Source organism: Python bivittatus, unplaced genomic scaffold (genome assembly GCF_059951505.1).
Source record: "Python bivittatus isolate LINGU-HERP-01145 unplaced genomic scaffold, Pbiv_v1 ctg000210_np1212, whole genome shotgun sequence".
NCBI lineage: Eukaryota > Metazoa > Chordata > Lepidosauria > Squamata > Pythonidae > Python > Python bivittatus.
The window spans coordinates 3,659,764-3,684,655 of record NW_028277053.1 but is presented as its reverse complement, the minus strand read 5'-3'; the positions used below and the strand labels follow the sequence as shown (position 1 = coordinate 3,684,655).

The window sequence follows — 24,892 nt, the reverse complement described above, 5'->3', positions numbered from 1 at the left end:
TGTGTGCCAGGGAATGGAGAGCTTTGTTAAACACCATCAGGTTCGACTTCTGGCAACAGCACCCACAAATGTTCACCCATCTGGATCGGTCTTTAGGAATAATTCACAGTTCTTCCAAGGACACTCGAGTCCTTTTTTTGTGGGGAGATACAGGACCCAGCAAATGTGTCCTCCAGGGATGGACGCATAAAACTCTACAAGATTCTGAACCCTTGGGGGACTTCCCTGGTTGTGCGTCTCGCATGAAGTCAGCCGTATTTGAGGCCTTCATTTCGAAAGGAAAAGGAAGACCTTCAGAAGCAGAGTCTGATTTCTCTTTGCCTTCAAGAAAAACTTTCTCAGTGGTCTCTCCCTTCTGGGTGCTACCTGGGGACACCGACTGCCTTGGGATCTGGCTTTTCGCATGCCAAAACAACATACTTACAGCAATGCTAACTTTGCCAAGAATCTGCTCTGGTATTCTGCCAGCCTTTTTCAGGACTTGATCCAAGGATCCGCCATCCTAACAAGAAATGTTCAAACATGCAGAGCGTTTAATCATGTTTATCCTCAAAGTGTCAGAGACATAACAAAAGAAACCAGGAAAATGCAAATTTGGCATCTGGCTGATGAAACTCAACAGCAGAAAAGATGTTCTTAGCATGAAAAAATGCCACATGGGTGGAGGGATAAATCTGAACCAAGTTTCTACAGCCCAACGTTCTCCAGCATGGCCCCCCTTTGGTAATGTCAAGGCTCTAGTCTTCAGGTTTCCCAAGTAACCCTCAGGACACAAATGCATTCCCACATTGTGTAGATATTTTGAAGAGCAAGCTAGAAGCTGCTTATAGACTCTTATCTTCTCCCACTGATGTCAAGTTTCTCCAAAAGAAGCAATATGGTGCAGTAATGAAGACCAAAGAACTCCAGCTGCAAATTCCCAGCTCAATGCTAACGTTCACCAAAGTTTAGTTGGGTTTCTCCAGCCTTCTCATACCATGTTCCTCAACAGTGGACATCTTGGCTGAGAATTCTGCATGCTGTAATCCCAACACCTGGAAGTGCACCTAGTTGGGGACCGCTAGACTTGTCTAACTCATTTCACAAGACATGTCTGATGTTTCTTTTCCAAGGGTGAGCATTTTTGAATATCTATTTAAATTCTCAGAAGCAATACAGGTGGGGAGATCGCATGTAGAGGTGAATTCTATTGGCAATTTTTGAATAACACTTTAGTGACAAGTTCAAATGGATGAAGACACACACATTAGACATGTGCATGTATACACACAGTTCTTGGATTTTCTGGTTCTATTGTCTTGGCAGTATGGAAAGAAGGGATGGGAAGGAACAGAGAAATAAAAGGGAAGTGTTCAAAAAATGGAAAGAAGGCTGTATACCAAAGGTAGTATACCAGGGAATAGCCTGAATCTGTTAAGTATGGGATCGGGAAGGCTAAGAACGAACTGAAGCTTGCAATGAACACCAAAAACAATTTAAAAGCATTTGGTTATGTGTGGAACAAGAGGAAAGTCAAGGAAATAGTGAGTCCACAGGTTGGAGACGATCACAGGATGGTAATGGGCCACAGGGAGAAGGCTGAACTGCTTCATTCCTATGTTGCATCAGTCTTTTTGCAAAAGGAAACAGCGGTCCAACCTGTCACAAGCTGCTCCACGGGGGGCAGAAGGGAAATGCAGGTCAAAACAGGTAGGGAAGTGGTGTGAAAAGAGCTCACTGTTTTGCATGACTTTAAGTCATCGGGGCTGGATGGATTTCATCCCAGAGCGCTAAGGTAGAACCGGTGGATCCATCTCAGAACCACTGAACACAATTGCTGAGAATTTGTGGAGCCCAGGGGAGGTGCCAGAAGGTTGGAGGAAAGTTAACACGGTTTCAGTCTTTTAAAAAGAGGGGTAAAGTGGACCCAGGAATCTACAGATCACTAAGCTTGACCTCAACACCTGGGAAAATTCTAGAAAAGATCCTCAAGCAATGACTTTGCAAGGAAAGGAATAAGATGATTACTCGAAGTTAGAACACACTGTGCCGGACAAGTATTACTGCTTTTTTAAAACAAAGTGACTAGATTAGTAGACCAAATGAATGCTGCGAGTACTTAGACTTCAGTAAGGCATTGGATGAAGTTGACCGCAGCCTCCTTTTTGAGAAAATGGAAAAACGAGGGATGGAGGGTCCCTCTACCAGATGGACTTGCAGTAGGTCAAACAACTGTGCTCAGCGTGTGGTCCTTAATGGAACTTGGTCTCCATGGAGAGAGCCTGGGCCCAGCGCCATTCAACATTTTTATAAATGACTCACACAGGAGGATAAAAGGGATCTGCAGACAACACAAAGCTGGGAGTGAATGCGAACATCTCAGAAAGCAAGCTCGAGGTTCAAAAGAATCTTGAAAGATGTGAGCCATAGGACCCATTCCAACAAAACGCTGTTCAGTGGCAAGAAACGTAAGGTTCTGCCCTTCAGTAGGGAAAATCAGATGCCCAGCTACAAGGTATTTGGCTCAGAAACAGTATTTGTGAGTGTCGGATCAAGCGTGAGCCAGCAGCGTGCTGCAGCTGCCAAAAGAGCCCGTGCAGTTTGGGGCTGCACCAACCGAGATATCCCATCAGATCATGGGAAGTGCTAGAACCCCTGTATGCTGCACCCCTGGAACATTGTGGTCCAGTTTTGGTTGCCACAATACAAGCAGGAACTGGGAAGAGTGCAGAGAAGAGCAACAAAGATGGTGAAGAGCTTGGAAGCTACATCACCTGAGGGAAGATTAATGGAACTGGGTACATGTGGCCTAAAGAAAAGAAGGCTAAGGGGAGACATGATATGACTCTTCCAGTACTTGAAGTGCTGTCAAGGGAAGAGGGAGTAGATGTATCACCATCACCACATCAAACTGCCCCCCATCTAAGCCATCTTTCTCTCTCTTCTTCTCTTGGTGGTTCTTCCCACAAACCTCTATTTTCTGTGAATCAGAAACTAAATTTCCACCCCATGAGGAACATTACAGGCCAAAGGGGGAGATCAGTTGAAGGTTCTCCTTGGACAGGAAAGAACCGCCATACCAAATGTTGCTCAAAAAGCAGAAACCAACAGCTATTTTTGTCGTAATCTTTTTGCAGAGCCCCCAAGCGATTTCTTCCCCACACATGGAATTGTTCAGTCTCTCTTCAAGGACTGAAGCAAGGAGGGCGTAACTGACCTCGAAGCACAGAAACAGCTCTGAAGTGGGGGCTCCATCTGGCCAGACCAAGGCTGACAGATGTCCACAATAAAGTGAGATTTTTGTTTCTATGAGCATGAATGCAAACATAAAAAATGAGCAGGAAGGTGGGAGGTTGAAGAGAACAAGAAATATTGTCTACTTCTACTAAGAAATAAGAACAGGGGCAAACTCAGACAGCTCCCCGATTCTTTGGGTCATCATATTTTACATAATTTGTAGGAAGTCAGTTTGGGCATAAGAAACTCCCAGGACTGGTAGGGTGGCATTATTCAATTTGCATTTTGGAGAAGATCCACACCATATTTCTTGCTCCACGGTTGATTTGCCAACATTTGAGGAAGCTCTTGGGTTAGAAAAAGATGCTGGCCTTCGAATGGTAAACTCCGTTCCTTGGTGCAGAGAACTTCGGAGCTCTCTTTTTTATGGGAGGTAGGAAACAGATCCTGCTAGCCAAATAGCAGCCACATAGAGACATGCAGCGGCTAACCTATGGTGACCACCACTTCCCAGCACCCATCTGGTAAAACTGCCCGTCTGCCTCAGCCTTCAGCCTGCCAACAATGGCCCAGAACATGCCAGAGCAGGAGCAGGCACGTCTTTAAGGAGATCACAGCAGATCACAATGACAAACATATAGCACCAAGTAGACTATGCAGAACCACAGAGTTGGAAGGGAGCCAACGCTGCCATCTAAATACTACTACTACTATACTACTACTACTACTACTACTACTACTACTGCTATCATCCCAGGTCCTTGGGAGAGACTCAACAGGTGGATAAAAATGTCAAATCCAGTCTAAATATCTGGCTGACTCTGTGACCAACGATGGTAATAATAATTTATTAAATTTATATGCCACCCAACTCCCAGCAACTCTGAACGGTTTACAAATTATGAAAAACATTTTTTAAAAAAGAGACAACACAAAAAACGTAAAAACAAAAGAAATAAAGATGGCAGAGAGAAGAAACCCAGACGGGAACAAAGAAAAGGAAGAAAAGGGGGCTTCAATCACTTGCCAAAGGCCTGAGTGAGTAGCCACGTCTTCAGGGCCCTTTGAAACACCACTAGGGTGGGGGCTGTTCAAATCTCGGGGGGAACCTCATTCCAGAGGGCAGGCGCTGCGACAGAAAGGGCGCATTTCTGGGGTCCTGATAGATGGCATTGATTGCGCCCTGGCTCAGGGCAGGACGTCAAATGAAAGCATCACCAGCAAATGTCTATTTTTGTTGATCCGCCATTGTAAGCAAAAGCACATTTCTGGCTAGCAGAGCCACCAACAGACGGTCTCCAGTGACTCACATCCTTGAAAAGAGCAACTGAGCCAGCGAAGCCCAGCTGCGTTCGATATCATGTGTTAATCAAACAAAATGCAAAGTAAGATTCCCTTCCATGAACTTTAATCCTAATTCTCAAGGCCAGAAACCTGTTTTAGGGCCTTTGAATACCTTTTTTTAGTGTTGAGTCTTGACGTGGCCTTCGTTGGCTTTCCCCAACCTGATGCCCCCCAAATGCAACGGGAGGAAAACTCTAAAAGTCAGAGCCGCACAATCTCCTCGGGCAACAAGGTCAGGATGATTCCTGTCTGGAGGACCACAATAAATTTGTGTCCCTGATCACCGCTTAACTATTTGTGTTTAGTTGGTATCACTAATTGAGGTTTTTTTGGCATTTTTGTTCATTGGAGTATTATACGCTGCCCAGAGTTGCATTGCTTAAGTTGGGCATCCATATAAAGGTATGAATGAATGAATGAATGAATGAATGAATGAATGAATGAATGAATGAATGAATGAATGATGCAGGAACTTCTGACTCTCCTCCTCCAACCTCACACGGCACTTAATGGCTAAAGCATTACAGGACCCCCAACGGCCACACAAGCAAAGGGAATCACTTACCATGTGCTCCATGCAAATACTGATCTCGCCGTCGCTGTAAAATGCTCCATAAAACCCCACAATGTAGGGAGAGTTGCATTCATGCAGGACTTGGAGCTCCCGAATGATCTGGTTGCGAATTGCCGGCTTGATCTCAAGATGGATTAACTGCCAAAGAATCAGTCACTGTAGGATTGTCCCTTGGTTCTTTTCATGATTTCAACCTCCAGCCCCCCGTTCTGCCTGGAGGGGACTCAAGGGAGCTAAAACAGAAGGCAAAGCCTCTGATCCGAACACCCTTCTGAGAGCTCTACGAAGCTGTGCCCCCAGCGCCACCCCACACTTGCGCCCTTGCCATCTTTTGTTTACAGGGGGAGAGGGTGTTGCACCCTGCCTTGCCTGTCTAACGGAGGAGAGGACAATCCAAGGCAAAAGAGAAATCGCCCACAAATGCAAAATTCAGACGTGAACGCCACCCAGGAATTTCCTAGTAGAGGCTCATTCTGGGGGCCATGTGTAAAACAGGGAGTGGGAAATCAAGCCATTTGGAAGCACTTTCGGATTTAGGAAGGATGTTCCCACTACAGTAGGGTGGTTGAGGCTCTCACATCCTGAAGCTGAATATCCCATTTCAATCTCTACCTCGGTGTTTCTCAACCTTGGCCGCTTTAAGATGTGTGGACTTCAACTCTTAGAATTCCCCAGCCAGCCATGCTGGCTAGGGAATTCTGGGAGTTGAAGTCCACACATCTTAAAGCATGCTGGCTGGGGAATTCTGGGAGTTGAAGTCCACACGTCTTAAAGCATGCTGGCTGGGGAATTCTGGGAGTTGAAGTCCCCACAGCTTAAAGCGGCCAAGGTTGAGAAACACTGCTCTACCTATTTGAGCCCATCATGCAAGAACAGAGAAAAGAAGGTTTCTGATACAGCAACAACAAGCTGGTAGGTGATTTGCTAAATGGTTATTTATTCACAGGTGGGTTGTTAAGAGTGTCTTATGCCTGGGACGTGAGCTTTCTGAAGTTGACTAGGCTCAGAGAGTGACTGGACCAAGCCGATGAGTTTCCACGGCTGAGGAAGATGTCCCACTCCAATACTTGGATGGCTCCACCGCCTCACCTTTGAATTAAGTAGCATTTTCAAAAGAAAAACAGGTGGAGCAGACATCACACTGCCCACCTCTGATTTAGGACTTCTGCAAACGGCCGTTGATTTAATAAACCACGGTTAGAAATGGCTTAGTGAGACGTGCAAGCCTAGCCCATAATAAAGCTCACCTTCCTGGCCATAATGAGTCCCGAAGGCTTGTGCGAGACTTTGAAGACCACGCCACCATTGCCTGCGCCCAGTTCGCTGATCTTCTCAAAGTCGTCGTCCTTCAGTTCCCCCACTTTTTGCTTCTGGGTCAAAAAGGCCTCCAGGCGTTTCCGCTGCTGCTCATCAAGTTCCAACTCTTCCAGTTTTTTCTGCAGGGCTTCCAAATTGGTCCTGTGGGCCCAGGTGAGAGAAAGGAGAGACCCCTGTTAACGATGGAGCAGCCAAGACTCCAGACATGCTGTTCTCCCTCAAGTCACAGGAAACTTGCAAGTAAGAAAAGAAGACGTTGATGCCCACCAGAGCAAGCGACTTTGCTGTTTCTGCTGCCGCCCACTCACACTTGCTATTATTTATGGCCTTTGTATCCTGCCCTTGGTCTGAAGGCTCCAGGGGGCTCTACTCAGGGGTCTCTCCTACTTTTATCCCCCACTATCCTGTGAGTAAATTGGGCTGCAAGACAGCGTGGCCCCAAGGCACGCCTGGGACTCTACAACCAACTAAGAACTTGAATGTGGGGGGACCTTCCAAACCATGTCCAGCAAGTAAAGCTTCATTATACTGAAGTTCTTGTTATAGAAGCCAAGTAATTCCTAAGGGGTTACTTCTGTCGATACAAAAGTGTTTTTGGATAGGATATCCCAAATTATTAAACATTTTATCTCTCTCCTTAAGGTTACAAATGTTTGTAAACACTTTCAAATTCTGCCCTTTTTTCATTCTGTGTATTTTCTGGATTTGCTTATTCTTCTGTTGATTCATGTATGTTAAAAATATATCGCATTTAAAAACAAAACCGCCGTTCTGAACTCGCATGGGCTGCTTCCTGCAAACCCCAGTTGTTCCAAAACTATTCTGCAGTTTTCTGTTTTCCTGAATTTATTCCAGTTCTGCCAATGGTTGGGAGGGAAAAGGCACCCTTTCGCCAGCTAGACAGCTAAAATGTTCTTTATCCTCTGCACAAACCTGGGATTTCAAGATGTGCTCAACCGCTGCTTACAACCACGAGGCAGCAACTCCCCCCTGCCCCCCACCCAGGATAACGGTGAGCGACCAGGAATTTGAAATTTATCAGGAATTGCAACTCAGTATTTTAAACTCAGTGTTTTAATAAAGGTGCCCACCTTTCACTGGCCCACCTGGCTTTTTGCAAAGGTTCTTTTAACAAAAAATAGGAAGCCAACACATGAAAAGGAAAACACCAGTCTCTAGCACAGTGTTTCTCAACCTTGGCAACTCTAAGATGTGTGGACTTCAACTCCCCAGCCAGAATTCTGGGAGTTGAAGTCCACACATCTTAGAGTTGCCAAGGTTGAGAAACACTGTGCTAGTACCATAGTTGCAAGCTGCAAGATCTTTGGATCCCATAACAGAGCTCCTGGGATCTTGTTGGGTGTGTGTGTGACTAATTCTGCATTCTATTAAATGGGTGCTCGGTGACTGGCAGCCATTTTGTGAGTGTGCTCAACTTCTGTTCTCAACGTCCCTACCCCCCTTGTGAATTTCTCCTGCATCTGTACCTCACCGCGGCACAGCCAAAGCACCTTAACACATCCAGCAGAAGTAACCACCTCAACCACATAAGCATAATTAATGACCTCCCAGACTCCCCCACCCCACCCCGAGGCTGAAGACAAAGTTCCTCCAGCCTCTGGCCCTTGTTGACTCAACACCGCTGTCTTGCTCCCAGTGAGCAGTCATCTCCTCTATAAAAAATATTCTCAGATTCCACTTGCAGCAGACAGATAGTACTTTCCATCCTGGGGAGTCTGTGTAAATGTTTTACACGCTCAGTTGCACCATTATGCAACTACAGACACTGCATGGACACTCCTTGCTTGTTCATCATTTTGCCTCCCCCAAAATACAGTAAGATGCTGGACTTCCTGTTCTAAAGGTGGCCCCCATCATCTCTCAAATCAGTATTTTTCAAACTTGGCAACTTTAAGATAGGTGGACTTCAACTCCCAGAATTCCATGCTGGCTGGGGAATTCTGGGAGTTGAAGTCCACACAGCTTCAAGCTGCTGAGGCTGAGAAGCCCTGTCTCAGGCGTCCTTCAGGTCGATGCCAACGGCTGCTGAATGTGAACTGGATCCCTATTTATAAAGCCGCTCGGTTTTTGAAAAGCCCCCCTCGCGGCAGATCCTGCCAGCAAGGAAAACAGCTGCTGGTGTATTTTGGGGTCTCCAACGGAGCACGTTTAATGAATCCCGGAAAACCAACCCCCACTTTTGTACCTTGCTAATCAAGATGTGAAGGGAAATGAGCTGACACCAACTGTTCGGCTAACACTCCCCCCCCCGAACTCTGCAGCGATGTGGTGAGATTAGACCCGGCCAGTGCACAGCATTGAGCCAGGCTCCCGGAGATGGCGAATGGCTCGGGAGGACTCCGGCAGGAGAATCAGCAACAAACCGTTGGCAGCCTCGAGGCTGCACACCCTCAGCAAGAGGTTTGTGGACGAGTAACTTTGAAACGAGCGAGAAATCGCTTTCCATGCTCACCGTGACACAGGACGACGAGGGTTTGGGTTGGAAAAGAGCTGTGGGGACATTGCAGTTTGCATTTGACACAGAATGGGCGGCTTTGAATAAAAGAAAAAAAGCAGAGCTCCCGGGCGTTATCCGGAGCATCAGCCGAAAGCAAGAGCTGTTAAAAAAAGAAGTAAAGAATAAAACAGCTGCCTTTGCCTGCCCCTTGTCTTTAGGCTGACAGTCCCGAAACAAAATGTGAACAAGCTATTGTTACGAGCAGCAGAGCGCTTGCGTTATTACACCACAGTAAATGTTCAAGTGTCGCTGCAATCTGATTATGTATTTCCTGCCCTGGCAAAGATCCTTTTCTTTGACAGAAGAGTGGAACGGATACTCGTGCTTTCGAAAGCACGTCCACGGGCAAACTGCCCCCTTTGCAGCCCAGTGCTTGCGCTGGGCAACCCCAAACCTTGGCCATTTGCCCAGTGAAAGAGCCCCAGTTCACGGGAGCCCAGCCCACGTTTTTCCACGCGCTGGACGTCACTGCAATCTTAGATACACAAAACCACATATAAGGACAACATACACATCTGCCTTAAAATCAGGTGGCCCCTGTAATCAGAAATAAGGTAGAAATCCACGACTTAACGGGAGCCAGAAATCGGGAGTCTGGCAGCCCCTTTAGTAACTGAGCGCTTCGGCCTCTTCACACGGTCTGAAGAAGTGCTGCCAGACGCCTCCTGATCTTTGGCTACCCTAAACTGACCCGCCTCTCCTCCAACAATGCCCACAAGAAGCACTTCATGGGGAGAATCCAGAGTAATTAAACAGACTGATGTACTGGCGTTCACCCCTACCGAATAGACAATTCTTTAATTCAACACTTGGACGGACACGGTGGCAGGGAAACGGAGAGCCAAGCCAAGCCTTTTTCCTCCTTTCAACTTAGAATGAAATCATTTGCGCTTGTCAGCTGCATTTGCACTTATGAATCACCGGCACCATCCATTTCTTCCTTCAAAAGGACCAGGTAGCAGACAATGAGAAACTTGGTTCTCTGCCCAAGATGCCCCCAAAGATAATTCAACAGGCCGGGCTAGGTGGAGGAAGAGGCTGAGTTCACATCCTGCCTTAAAGCCATAATACAAAGTGGTCCTGACAGAGAGGGGTGCTGCCATTCTAGCTGGAAACTGTGGTTTATGGCTTAGCATGTTGCAGAAATCCAGCCCACTGTGCTCAAGTCAATAAACTCTCGCTCAGCACAATGTGCAAACCCAATTTTAATCTCTCTTGTTAAGGACACTTCCTGTGTTCTTAAACTGGCCCCCAACCAGACGTGTTAGAACTGCAATACCCAGAACCACCTCCTCTGGACCCACCAGCTGGGAATTCTGGGGGTCAGAATCCTAACACATCCGGAGAATGCCCAGCTGGAGAGGGCTGCTTCAAACCGCTTGGAAAACAATCACACGTTCTTTGTTTCTTTCTGTTTCAGCAGTCATGGAAAAAAAGATGTTGCCCTTGAAAATGTATTATGCCATCTCCAGATTCATCCCTCCCTAAAACTCCCTCCCCCTGCCCCCCAGTAATTGTTCATGCAAATTGAACTGCTAGCTGCCTCCTACCTTCTCAAAAGTGCGTGGGAATTAAGAATAATTTACAGTTTTGCGCTTCATCCCCCAGATTTATCTTTTTCTACAGATCTAAAACACAACCAGACCTGATCACTTGTGTAAATGTGAGTTTGTTCAAAGAAGGGTGATGCAAAATAGTAGACAGAGAGGAGGGTAGACTTCAACTGCTTACTGAAATTGCACATATAATCCCATGTTGGAGCAATTACTAGTTCAGTGAATAGTGCCACATCTGCAATAGTCCTCACAACTATCTGCTTAATATTTAAAACAACACAATAAGGTGTGCAAATTCCCCTATCTTGAAAGGTTCCAAATCTGATATGTTTGTTTCAAATATTCCAAGTTTGGAACAAAATACTCCATGGCCTAGAGTTTGACCTGATCTTGGGGCAGAATAGGGCTTTTGTTTCAATGTACCACCATGTAGAACAACTGGAACTTGAAAGAAGCCCTTGTTTTTATTCCATGGCCACGAAAGTAGCTGGGCAGCAGTCCATGATGAGTGCTCTCTACAACCCAGCTTACATAAAAATTGGCCAGGAGGATGATGTTTAAAAGAGAGCCTTTTTTAAAAGTACCCTTATAAAGTAATGAAAATAATTGTTAAGTAGAAACAAGCACGCTTTTGCAGACTGACTTCACAATGTTTTTTAAAATACGTAACAGGCTCTGGGGCAGAGCTGGGGTTAGTCATTCCTCAAGACTAGAGCTGATGCTAAAGAAGCTTTCCCAGCCTAAACCTTGCAGATATGCTGGGAATTCTGGGATTTGCAGACCCAACCCTTCCACAGAATATAATATTTGGAAAAATTGGCATAGGTTTTATTTTCCATCCTTTCTCTGGCAAATGCTCTTTGGTACAGTACAGATTTGTTATCCTAGGATGGGTTGATTGGCCCTGACTTAAATTTAAAAGGAAGTTGAACAAATAAAAGAAGGAGAGGTCAACCAACAACTATTAACTATCATGACCCAAAGACACTCAAGACAATGATGGAGTTCACTACATATGCCAAGGCCGGACTAGGCCCGATATCTATGGTCCTCTAGATCAGGGTTCCTCGACCGTGGCCACTTTAAGACGGGTGGACCAACTCCCAGAATTCCCCAGCCAGCAAGGCTGGCTGGGGAATTCTGGGAGTTGAAGTCCACCCGTCTTAAAGTGGCCAAGGTCGAGGAACCCTGTTCTAGATATTGTTCAACTATAGTTCCTAGTAAGCCCAGCTAGCACGCCTAATGGCTAGGGACCCTGGAGTCGTAACTCAGCAACAACGGGATGGCCTCAGGCTGCTCACCCCTGCCCTAACCCATAATGCCCCTTTGTGTGCTTTTAAAGTAATGCCTTAACAAGGCCCAGATATCATGGTTTGTCAGACAATCATTTTACAAGCCTAGGTAATTGTGGTTTACTTAATAAGCCATGGTTTAAACAACTGTTCCCAGGGTAGCTAGCTGGAGTTGAAGACCCCCTGGAGAACTTCCAATCTGTTTGCTGTCCAGAAAGACAGTAAATACAGCAATTTCTGCTGTAGGAATGTTTTGTTGTTTAAAAGAATGAAATTTAAAAGTTTCGAGTCACACTGAAGGTTGTCGTCGCTTGCAGAATAGGCACCTCCAATCTGTGCCATCTGCCCTACGATCCTCCATATTGCAATGTCGTCTAATAAATCAATCCAGCTGTCCCACATCCTCCTCAGCAGTTGACAAAGCAACACCCTATTTCTGTGTGAAGAGCTAGAAGAGGTTGTTTAAAATGCAGAGTATTTAAACTGCACACAACTCACCACAGGACAAGTCTAAAGACCAAATAAACACGGCTATACGGAGCGTCTTTGGCCAAGTTCAGGAAACTTCAAACACTCAATCTCCTTCAGCTCTGAAAATGTTTGGAGAAATCCAGGCTTTACTTGGGATGCCTCAGAAATAGTTAGATCTTTGACTCCGAGGAATTGAGAACATTTTCTCAGATCTGCTTAGAAGGCAATTTCCTCCAAAGGCTGCAGGTCAGGCTATCAGCCCACCTAGCCGGAAGGGCCATTCTAGCGGGCTGAGAAAGACGGTAGTGGAAAGATGGGTCTGGGACAAATATTTGACTTCATTTAAAAGTAAGACACCCTGTTGTTGTGATTCATCCAAAAAGGGGTCAGGGCTTCAATCGAACAGTTAGGACTGCCATCTCGCCTTTTTTGACCCCCACGGTATGGCAACATATATTTTGTATTTAGCATGATAAATCTGCAAGGAGAAATCATTCTTCCCGGCTGGCCCATTCAAAGTTGTAATTTGGTGGGGACTTTTGGGAGGTTTTCATGGGTGGTAACCATCCCTGGCAGACCCCTGAAGAACTCCTAGCATCCATTTGCCCAGCCCTCGGGTGCTCCTGAGAGAACATTTCAGAAGCGGTGAAACCACCAGCGGAGGTTGCTAACAGTCTCCTTGTCGCAGCCGCGAAGGAATGCCAACCAGCAGCATTCGAAAGGAATTCGCTCTTGTCCTGTGCAGGCCGGACTGCAGTGGAGAAGCCCTCCATCAGGGAGCAAATGCTGGTCAGGAATTGCAGAGCAGCACGTGCCCCTTCTGCTCCAAGCAGCCCCTGACTCCACGCAGGCCGCAAGCCCTTACGTCCTTTGGCCCACCGGACGCAACTCTTTGTGCAATGGGAGAAGAGGAGGAGGCCCAACCGGGGTGAAAGAACCCTTGCTCATCTGGAGAGGATACTTATGCTCATGATGAAACTCATCAAGATGTTCTCATAGTTAAAGGCTTCTGTATCTCAAGGCGTTCCCAAAATAATGCTCATGGTGATAAAAGCCTTCTGCAGCCTGCCTTCCAGATGTACCAGCCCTCAACACTCATCGTATCAGCCCAAGAGAGAAATCTTTTATGGAGAAAACCTGCCTGGAATAATCAGAGAATGCAGAAACCAACTGGAGGGGTGGAAGGCATCTCCCAAAGGAAACTGGATTTGAGCCAGGGAAAGTTTGTGCACAGGGCAAGTCGCCACAGCACAAACCACAAAGTAGCAGATGCCGGGGAGGAGCACCAGCCGAAGACGGCGGCTGCTTTCATGCTTACTGATGAACCTCCCAGCAGCGTCTGGCTGAGAAGTGAGAAGAATGAGAACCGGATGAGAACCATCTTTGGCCCAAAGCGATGGGCTCATTTTCCTGTTCCCTGAACAAAAGGAGACACCCACATGTTCAGCAACAGAACAAGGAAATTGCTCCTTTCCCTGTCCTACCAGGCAAGCAACCTCAGTCGTATTAATAATAATCACTATGATGAAAGCAGAAAATAGATGGCTAATATACTGCACCAAATGCAGCTGTTCAGCTGCTTGCTGCTGGATGGAAGTGGTGGGTGGAGGACTGGAGAAATGAACATCTGGTTCTTACAGAACACCTCTGTTCTCTTGACTTGAACAAGCTGAGAGAGGTTGGTGGACAAGGTCTTCAGAGATGCTAGACAAGAATCCCACCGCCAGGCCAGACATTCCAGGGGTGTCAGAGTAGTCCTATTAGCTCCAGGGAAGAAGAAAATTGCCTGGGAAAAGTCCCTTTCAACCCTACGATTTCAGGTCCAGTAGCAGACCCCTCTCACGCTGAAGGTAAGACTCTTGGGGTGGAAGATTTCTTTCCATCCCCAGGCAGGAACTCTGCCAGGTGGGGCAGATGGCCTGTGAACTGTCCAACTGGAGGGAAGGTGGTTGAGAACATGTCTCAGCTGGAAGCCTTGGTGGATCCCACCAAGCTGCTTGCCAAAAGGCCACAGGTGAGAATGCCTTGGCAACTAACAGCATGCACAATCAAAACACTTTAAAACCGCCTCCTTTGCAGGATTGGGACCTTGGCTCCCCATCCCACCAGGCCCAACGTTTTTACCATTAAGCAAATGAAAGAAACAAGATATCTTCCATGACCCATGCTCTGGTAACCGCCAGATATTTAATGTATTATACATGGGCCTGCCTTTAATATGATTTCAAAACAGTTCATCAACACAGCTGCCAGATGGTTAAAATGAGACCAGACCATGATCCCATTATATCAGGAATGGCAGGGTATAAATCTAATCTGATAAAACTACTTCAGCTATACCGTGCATCCTATTTCAGTCCAGAGCGCTGGTTTTGATCTTGAAAGCTTTGCACAGCAACCCCCAGGATACCGTACGAACCCAGAACTTCCTCAGAGATCGTTTCCTTGTTCCTGTTATCTGAGGCCACCATCAGGTTCTTCTCTTAGTGGTGTCTCACCCCTAAAGAGATTTGGCAGATGCCTATTCTGATATTATTTTGGAACCAAACAACTTTGGATTTTCTCAAGCGTTTTAATTCAATTTCAGTTCGACTTTAATGCTACCCTATGGTTGTGCAATGCTTCAGAATCAGTTTGGAAGCAACGTTTTGAAAGCATCTATGACTCATTAAAGCAGCCCCATCCATTTCCAGGACTGTTTCCTGCAGCTGTAGAAACAAAGATGGTCACAGCTGGAGGAGAATTTGCACTTCTGTCATTCCAAACTGTATCTGCCAATTCAAACCCGAAGCATCCTCGTCCCTCTTAGTAATTCAACTATTGGGAGTTTCTTAAAAAGTAATTTTAACTTGCATGTTTTCTTTTATGGATTAGATTATAATTTACGTGGTACTACAAAATGCAGTGCTCTTGGATAGTCTTAAAAGAGGCACGTTCAAAGAAAGTTTGCTCGCAGGAGAACTCACAAGTGAGGAAGAATGAACGACAGGTTCTGCTTACCTCTTCTCCATTTTGCTGGGCAGAAAGGCAAAGCATGAACTGGAATGATCATGACCTTTGTCTTTTCCTTGGGCCGACTGGCAGGCTTTTAGGCAAAATCTTGGAATGGGTGCCCTTTATTTTCTAGAAATAGTTAGGGATTATGATGGCACCTTGCTCTGCAACATGTCCATTTACATTTGCACATTTCTTCTCTTGAGAAACGGTGACAAATAATAGAGATAAAATGCAACGTCTTTTTTTTTTTTTTTGAATTCGTGCCATGTAGAGCTTTCAGTTAAAGTTCTATTCTGCTCGCTCATTGTTGAAGACTTTTTGGGCGGGGGGGGGGAGCCCTGGGCAAATACATCTACAAGCTGAATGAGTCACTGTGCATTTCCTTTGCAAACTGCATCAGAGATCAAATTCCAGCCCAAAACAAGGGAAGGATTGACTCTCTCATTATTACATCTTTCCCCAACTGGGAGCTCTCTAGATGGGCCGTACACATAACAGGTCCTGCTTGATCCAAGCAGGAACCCCACCAGAAGGGACCTGTTCTCCAGTCCAAACTCCCGCTGGAGCCCAGAACTGCAGAGGACCACAACCTTTCCTAGCCCAACACCATCACAGCCTCACGCAGTAGCCAGAGTGCCAGAACAATTAAACCGAACCCCCTGAATTTCATGGCAGGTGGGAATACTTCCTGGCTCCTGGGAGAACTGCGTCATTCGCTCCTGACTGCCTTTCTAGGTCCCTCCCCAATCTGGCTGCTCCAGTTTGCCAAATGCCCCTTTTAACACACGGGGCCCAGGATGGGGCCCAGTAATCCAGGGGCAGCCACTGATTAGTACAGAATCACTGCTTCTCGCAAGGTGCTTACTTTGCACACCCTGATGCAGCCTAAAATGGCCTTTGCTTTTCTCGCAGGCAAGTTGTCCCTGGGCTCAAGTTTACTTTGCAGTGTGCAAGCTTCCATTTTTGAAATAAACAAATAAATAACCAAACAAACTTTAAAAACCAGATGGGCTATAAAACCTGGCAGCAACTTGGTGCCCTTCTTGGACCAGATGTCAGACTAGCCTCACTTTAAACTCCAGATTATTTATAACCACCAATAGCAGCAGGAATCCTTAGAAAAATCAAGTGCTGATTTCCTCCACTGCAGAGATGACCTGCGTACTCCTAGTTTTCCATTTCCTATCTTTTTAGATCATTGTCAACTAATGATTGGGCCCACAACTTAACAGTCTGTACTGAAGTGTGATTATCAAAACGCTCTTAGAGAAAACAATCAAGGACCAATGTTCAATTCTTAGTGGCATTTCCAGAAGACAGTTCTGTTGTCTTCCCAACTTTCCTGCAAATAATAATAATAATTTATTAAACTTGCATACGCTGCCCGACTCTCAACAACTCTGGGTGGCAATCAAACAAAGAAATTACAATAAAATCAAGGAAAAATCAAGGAAAAATAATGAAAAAATTCTGGTACCACAAAGGCTAAATAAAGGAGGAAATAAAACCTGGTCCCTATGGATTTTTTTTAAAAAAGGAAAGCTTATTACTACCAAAATTTCTGCCCAAAACCAACATTCTCCCCCCACCCTACACCCCGCGCACTTCTACTGATATCATTTAAAACAATCTGACCCACCCAGCTGCCCTCCAAAGGCATCAAGCTTGCAAATTCTAAAACCTATTTTGGCCACAGAGTCTACCGATCCTGGCGACGGCGACGGCAACTCAACGTTTTCAGAGCAAATCAAGCAAATGAAAAAAAAAAAAAGTCTCCTAAACCTGAAGCACCATGGTGATTGTTTGGATCCATTATTTCTGGGCATATCAGAAAAAGGGGAATGAACCAGGTATTAGCTCCGAATCTGTCTGAAGGACAAATATCGCCCTGTAAGTCTGCTTGGCCTTGTTTTCCCATCCTGTGAGCAATCTGCACCGAATCCTATTAAAGCCTAAACCTACTTCTTCTCACAAATGCATCTGCCCCAAACCCGTGCTTGGATGCGGGCGCTGGGACCCAAGCCCTGCCTTCAGAGAAGAATGACGGCAAGTGACGGGCAAGTGTTCAGCTCCCTTGGAACAAGGACAGCGTCAAGCTGCAGATCAGGAGAGGGCACGGGGGTCCCGATGGCAGAGATGGGGGGTGTGTGTGCCAGGAATCCTGCTTGGGAAGGGGCACCCGCCCCACCTCGCCGGACGGTCCCCAATGCCAAGAACGGCTGGCGCGGCGGGGAGTCCCCCGGGCCCCTCAGCAGCCCGGGGGCCACCCGGGCTGCCTTGGCACGGACGAGCCCAGTCTGCTTTCCGCAAGGACCGCAGCGAGCCCCGCTGCCCGGGCCCCCGACATCCGACCCGGGCCAGCCCTCTGCGCGCGAGGGGCGCGTCGGGCGAGCCGTCCGGGCGAGGCAGCGGGGCGGCCGGCGGCGGCTGCCTCCCCGGGCGAAGAGCCCAGCCCGGCGATGCCTCCCCGGGCGCGGCGGCGCTCCCGCTCGGCCGCGCGGCTTCAGGGGAGCCGCTCCGCGCGCGGTCGGGAAGGGTTGCGGGCGGCGGCGGCGGCGGCGGCGGCGGCGGCGGGGCTTGCCCGGACCTTCCAGCAACAGGCAGCCGCGAGCAGGGAGAGGGCGCGGCCGGGCGGCGGACGCGCGGAGCCGCCCGCGCCGGTGGCCGGAGAAGCCCGATGCCGCCCGCCGCCCTCCCCGGCGCGCAGCCCGCGCCCCACTCACTCCGCCGCGCTGGTCCCGTTGATGGCCGAGCCGTCGGGCGCGGGGGCCAGCTGGATGGGGCCCGGCTTCTTCTTGGGCATGGCGGCGGCGGCGGGCAGCTGGCGGCGGGCGAGGCGAGCGGCGAGCGGCGCCCGGCAGGCACGGAGGCGCAGGGGCGGCGCGTCCCGGCTGCGCTGGCTCGCCGTCCGCCGCCCGGAGCGCCGGCGGGGAGGCTGCCTCGGTGGGCGCTTTAAGCGGCGGGGGGCGGGCCGGGCAGGGTCGCTCCCCGTCGGGCCGGCGGCGCGCAGGGCGCATGTGCTCCTGGCTGGCCGGGCAGGCGGAGACGCGGGCTTCCGGCGCCTCCTGCCCGGAATGCGGGGGAGCCGCGCCGCGGCGGGGGCGGCCTCGGCGCGGGGGCCGGCCGGCGCCCCCCCCGCCGCGCTGCCCCTTTCCGGCCGGAGGACGAGCGCAGCCCCCCGCGCGCCAAACCCCCCAGCCTGGCGCCCTCCAGACGAACTGGGCGGGCGGCTCCGACCCTTGCGCCCCCCCACTCCCAACTTAGGTGGCCCGGACTTCCCCGAGGCGGGGGAGGGGGCAAGCCTCTATTCTGTACCCGGCCTGTCCCTTTTACGCTGCGGGGTAGGGTGGGGTGGGGTGGGGTGGGGTGGGGGCTTCCGAGATTGGAACTTGCCGGATTGTTTGGTGAGGGGCACCTAAGTTACTCTTTGTTAGCCCTCCATTGGAAGGGGGGTTGGCCTTTGGCTCCCTTTTCCTTGGCCATTCTATGGCTTTCTTAGCCGCCACCCCCCCCCCCAATCTCTCTAGGGCAGGGTTTCTCAACCTTGGGCACTTGAGGATGGGTGGACTTCAACTCCCAGAATTCCCGATGGTGGCTGGGGAATTCTGGGAGTTGAAGTCCACCCATCTTCAAGTGGCCAAGGTTGAGAAACCCTGCCCTAGGGCCAGTGCTGAGAAGCCCCCTTGACTGCTGATACCAGTTGCTTCTCTCCTGCTTCGCCAAGGCCTGAACTCGGGCAGAGCCCAGCTTTGGTGTGGCTCCCGCCCCTTCCTAAATTGCCGCAGGCCGCTTGTTCTAACCTTTTTTCAGCAGCAACAATTTTTTAAAAAAATTCTCTCCAGTCTCTCCCCTTTTAGATGCTGCACCTAAATGAACCCTCTTCTTGCCTGCTTCACAGCGGCCTGTCAAGGCATTGTTTTCATTCATTGTGTTGCGACATTTTATACATATATTTTCAGTAAGCTTTGAACGTTGCTTGAGGGCAGTTAAAAGTACAATACGGTGTTTCTCAACCTCAGCAACTTTAAGGTTTAAGGCAGGGTTCCTCAACCTTGGAGACTTGAAGATGTGTGGACTTCAACTCCCAGAATCCCCCAGCCAGCATGCTGGCTGGGGAATTCTGGGAGTTGAAGTCCACCCATCTTCAAGTCACCAAGGTTGAAGAACCCAGGTTTAAGGTATTTCCTGTACAGCATTTACTGTATTTTAGAGTGAAGCATCCTACATTTCAGGTAATTTAATTACTGTTTGAATATTTAATAATTTCACAGCATTGACACAACGCAGCAGCAAGTTTTGGAGGAGGACGGCATCTTGTCCCAGGGCCCCAGGCTGTGAACCTCTGCCATGTAGCCAGACGTGCCCAGGGAAATTATTTGCCCTTACAGGCTCAGATTCTGACAGCCACGCTCTTGAGGACTCAGCACAAAGGCATTTACTTTAAAATCGTGAATCAGCTTGCTTTCCGTTTGGTGTACTGTGGTGGCTGAAGGTACCAGGCTAGAAACCAGGAGACCATGAGTTCGAGTCCTGCCTTGGGCCAGTCACTCTCCATCAGCTCTAGGAAGGAGGCACTGGCAAAGCACTTCCAAAGTGTTGCCAAGACAGCTGAATGAACTTGTCCAGGTACTGTAGTCACCAGTCAAGACTGACTTGCTGTTTTTTTTTAAAGCTTGCGTGATCATCTGAAGCCACAAAAAAAAATTTTTTCCCCTTTAAAGTACTGTAAATAGACCACAGCCAGGAGAGAGATGAGGACTGAGAAAGGATAGCCCATCCCTAAAATTAGGGATGGTGTCTTAACGGAAGAATTTTTTTCTCTTGGTGGCAGAGAGAACAGTGCCATCCTTCTTCACAGTAGGAGTAGGAACAGTATATTTCGTCAGCAAGATTGTCTTAAAAACTGTATCTAAGGCGTAAGGTGAGAAATTAAAATGGCAGCTGTAAGCCATCTTTAGATTATAGTTCCTACTGTCAGGCTAGCTGGAAAAGGCCATCACAGGGTACTTACTTAAATCTCCCAAACCTGAGAACTGGCCCTAACTATACAAGCTTGCCAGCAATTGCTTTTTATTGGCAGTTCTGATTACAGTAATGTTTTGACAATAAGCTGCAATTGATACATGGTGCCTTCTGTTGCACAGAACCCCCTTTACCAGGTTAGGCTGGTATGTCAAACATAAATCTACTTGGATCCATGATCTGTTAATGTCCAATTTGTATTACTGTACTCTGATGCAAAGGTTCCCAAATTTTCTTGGTTCATAGCACTGTATTTCCATGAACTGCATAAGAGTAATGTGAGTGTGTTAATGAAACTATTTTAATTGTTGATGTTATGTACATATAAAATGGATTACAGTACGCTGTGTTTTTTTAGTGTGTATAATAGTTGCATTTTTTCCTAGACTGTTGTTTTTACAAGAGATTAATTAAACACTCTTTCACATCCAGAATGCTTCTAAGGAATGTTTTTCCCTCCCTTTGGTATGAGAAAAATGTTTCTGTGAGAGTCAATGTGATGCCCAAATAGGATTACAAACCATGTTTACATGGACTTAGCCCACCCTTGAATTGAGCAGGACTTCTGAGCCATTCATACAGTACAGTGAGGATAACACTTAAGTAAGGATAGCAAAACTCTTGTGACATACAGTACAGTACTAGGGAATATGAGCTCAGTCAGACACGCATGTCAGCTGACATGTTTGGAACTGGAAATGAACAGCTTTATGATTTCCACATACTGTACTGTAATGAACTACAGAAAAATGAACAGTTCCCTAAGGAGAATAACTGGCCCCAAAAGTTAAACAGCACAATTATATTAAGAAACTCTGTGCTTGCAATCCAGTCATGGTTGCAATCCTGGGCCATGGCAAGCAGTAAGATCCATAATGGCTGGAAATTCTAGGATTTGAAGACTTCTCTGGGGGGGCATTAGGATGGAGAAGGCTGATCTGAACAGTTGAGAAGTCTTTTCCCCCTTAAACCATCTTGAATTCATTACTCAATTTGTTATCCTTCAATGAACTGAACATTTTTAACATAAGTACACAATACTTTAATAACATCATGTTATGTTATGTATTAACATAATAACAATACTTAACATAAGTATTATTATGTGCATAATATTTCATTACCATACAAAAATAAAAAAGAGTGCAAAATCAGATTTTACAAGTACCTATAAACAGCAGTACGGTATGAGATAGGTCATTTTCTGGGTCTTGAGTAACGTGGGATAAGCTGGCATAGCTGGTTGATGACTGAGGATCCTCTGGGTCTTCTCTTCCTGTGGATGGGGAGGGAAGTAAGAGTTCAGGAAGGAGTAACTCTCCTAAAGAAATGACTAAGTCTGGTTTGCACATTTTTTTTCCTTCATATACTTCATGAGAACACTATAAGATGTCATCAATTTCTCGACATACTTTTCCAAAACGTTCCACATTTGGATCCACGCTTTCTAATACTGATAAATCTCTATTAACGCCCGAGAAAAAATCAGCCAATCTTTCATAGTGAACTTTCACAGGGAACTTTTCGGGCTCAACTCCTACATTTTCTCCTCCTCCTTTGAAATCTTGTTCTTCTTCCTCTTCTCTCACAGCCCCTTGTTTTTCCAATTCTTCCGGCACATTGAATATCAGTTCAGGCACATAGTTCCCTTCTGTTATGATTTCATCAAGTTCATCTGGGAAAAGCTGGGCAGCTGTTTCTTCAGCCCTCGCGGCTTTACCTGATGTGAGAATGCTGCGGTGACGAAATCTTCGCTGAAACGCCTAAACCAGCCAGGGCTGGCAGAGAATGTTTCGGTGACTCCTCACCTGCTCTTTCCTTCAGCGTTGTGAAAATGCTGCGTGCCTTCGCCTGAAGGAGAAGAAGGCTAGTCAGAATCCTCCTTTGTAGCTGATCTTCAAAGTACAAGCAGTTTTTTGGTTTTGCGGACGAGCCTTGTTCGGCGTCTTGTTATAACAGCATCCGTTCCTGGTGCTCCTTCAATCGCCTCTCTGATCCTTTCCTTATCCTTCAGGATAGTGGAGATGGTGGAACAGGCGAGCTCTTCTTCTTGTGCTAGAAGGTTCACTTTCTTCCCCTTGTCATGCGCTTTGATGATCTTCATCTTCAAATCAAGACTGATGGCTTTCCTTTGCCTTTTGCTTCCTTCTTTGGCTGAAGTGGGGCTCCTTCTCTTTCTCTCTGAAGACATCGCCGGCCAAAATCAGAGACGGTTGCAGAGTGCTGCAGGTAGAGAGAGAGGAAGAGACTGGTCCACAACGATTTATCTTCAGGGTCGGGGGAGGCAGTATTGTAGCGCAAGAATGTGGGTTTTTTGTCTGCTAAAAATGTCTTTCCCTGGACAAAAGCACATGAATGGTCACTGCTAGCAGCAACGTATTTTGAATTCATTTATTTACTATATTAAATATTTGTTTATACTCTCCATCTTTGTTTGTTAATCTGCCCACCCCACTCCTCTCAGTCATTTTTTTCCTTAGTGTACAGCGTGTGCAAGACTGAATCTGATTCTTCACCACTGGAGAGACTGAACTGTGAAGGCCAGACTCCACATACAGTCTATTTGTGAGGAAAAGCCAGCGTTCCTAGAAAGAGATAAAAACTCATAAAAATACTTTGCAAAGTTGAAAATCAGGAGTTTAGAGGATAGACGATACATATTGCTTCACCAGCATTTTATCCTAAGGTTGGTCTCTGCCACCTGCATGACCCAGTCATTTTCTCTCTCACATAGAAATCATTGCGACACATGCAGACACAGTGAGATGAGGCAAGAGGAAGGAAGGAAGGAAGGAAGGAAGGAAGGAAGGAAGGAAGGAAGGAAGGAAGGAAGGAAGGAAGGAAGGAAGGAAGGAAGGAAGGAAGGAAGGAAGGAAGGAAGGAAGGAAGGAAGGAAGGAAGGAAGGAAGGAAGGAAGGAAGGAAGGAAGGAAGGAAGGAAGGAAGGAAGGAAGGAAGGAAGGAAGGAAGGAAGGAAGGAAGGAAGGAAGGAAGGAAGGAAGGAAGGAAGGAAGGAGAAAGGAGGAAGGGGAAGGAAGGAAGGAAGGAAGGAAGGAAGGAAGGAAGGAAGGAAGGAAGGAAGGAAGGAAGGAAGGAGTAGAAGAAGGAAGGAAGGCAGGCCGGCCAGCTGGCCGGCCAGCCTACTAAAGCATTAGGAAGCAGATTTTTTCTGGATTCTGTCTGAGGAAAACAGGATTTTTTACAGTTACTGTACAGTATTGCAGTAATCATACTTGAAAAACTTTATTACTGTACTGTAGAGATACAGTTGGATATCTCACCGGCAACTTAAATGTAGAAACTTCCTGAAGAAGGGCAAACTCATACTGAAGGCAGATATCACTGAATACACCATTACTGCACATAAGGGCATTCAGCCAAATGTTTGCCTGTTTTAGATACTGTACAGTAATCTAGATCACTCTCAAAAGTCTCAAAAGGTTGAAATAAAATAAATAAAAAAATAAAACGAACCTCCTAGAGCAACCACAGCCACTAAGACTGCATAGCAAGCCAAAACTGCCACCCTGTCTGAAGCATATCAGCCAAGACAGGGTTTAGTAAGCAATATGCTACCGTACAGGCGCGTTGCATTTATTTTTCTAAAAAAATAGCCCTGGGTCTGGTCCTCTGTTGCTGTTGGAAAACACAAAAGAAGCCGATGGGAATGTGTTGAAGACTCCCAACATTCTTCTGCACCTCACTGTCATTCTTCCTTTTATTTTAAAGAGAAGTCAATGTACTTCCATACTAGAAAAGGAACTGAAAGAAAAGAAATGAAATAAAAATAGAATAAAATGCTTACCTTACAGCAGTGTGCACACACAGGCGCTTCGCCCGCGGGTCCTGCACACGAGCGAACACATGTGCGGCTGCGAAGTTCCCGGATGTTGCTCGCTCGTGACCGTGGGAAAGCGAAGGCCGTGGGCGCGCATCGCTTTAGGGGTGCCAAATGTCGGTCATGTGACCCTGGAGGCCACGCAGTGGCCAAAAACGCGGCCACTTCTGAAGTGGCCGAATGTTGGTCATGTGATCGCAGAAACCTCGCAGGGGTCGTAATTTCGAGGACCCGTCGTAAGTCTCCTTTTTTTCAGCACCGTCACAACTTCGAACGGTCGCTGAACAAGACAGGCTCTGTTGTGCGCAGGTCAATAGTGGAAACCATTGTGCTAATCCACCTGCACCTGCACTCTCCAGCTGAGGAGAACTTCCACTCCCACATGCCCCAGCCGGCAGGGAGTGTCCGGTAACAAATCACAGCGCATGTACAAAAGAGCAGGGACCTCAGCCGAAGCCGCAACAGAGGAACCAGCTGCGAGGCAGCGCACGGCAAATTGGAAGGCAAAAGCGCAGAACAAGCTACTAGCGCTCTGCGAGGTCAGGTCGGGGCGGCAGCAGCCGCGCATGCGCGCCCGGCAGCCGCGCGAGCCAGGAGGACCAGGGAGGGCGGAGGAGTCGGGGGAGCGCGCGTGCGCAGAAGGAAGGGGCGAAGCGTCGCCCGCCGGCGTTCGGTCGCGGCAGAGAGAAGATAGAGATACGAAACATATTCTATAGAGGTGACTTCCGGGTGAAGATGGAGGTCTGCA

General features: G+C 47.5%; 1 protein-coding gene across 1 annotated transcript in view; it reads right to left on the bottom strand.

The window, feature by feature from the left end:
* Positions 1-18,463, bottom strand: part of MAP2K1 (mitogen-activated protein kinase kinase 1) — a 33,134-nt gene extending 14,671 nt beyond the window's left edge. The window contains exons 1-4 of the mRNA XM_088139208.1: positions 18,009-18,463; positions 6,382-6,592; positions 5,126-5,272; positions 425-502 (exon numbers count right to left, since the gene is read on the bottom strand). Of these exons, the coding sequence (XP_087995334.1) occupies positions 425-502; positions 5,126-5,272; positions 6,382-6,592; positions 18,009-18,088 (516 nt within the window). The 5' untranslated portion in view covers positions 18,089-18,463. The remainder of the gene's footprint in view (positions 1-424; positions 503-5,125; positions 5,273-6,381; positions 6,593-18,008) is intronic.
* Positions 18,464-24,892: the final 6,429 nt, after the last annotated feature.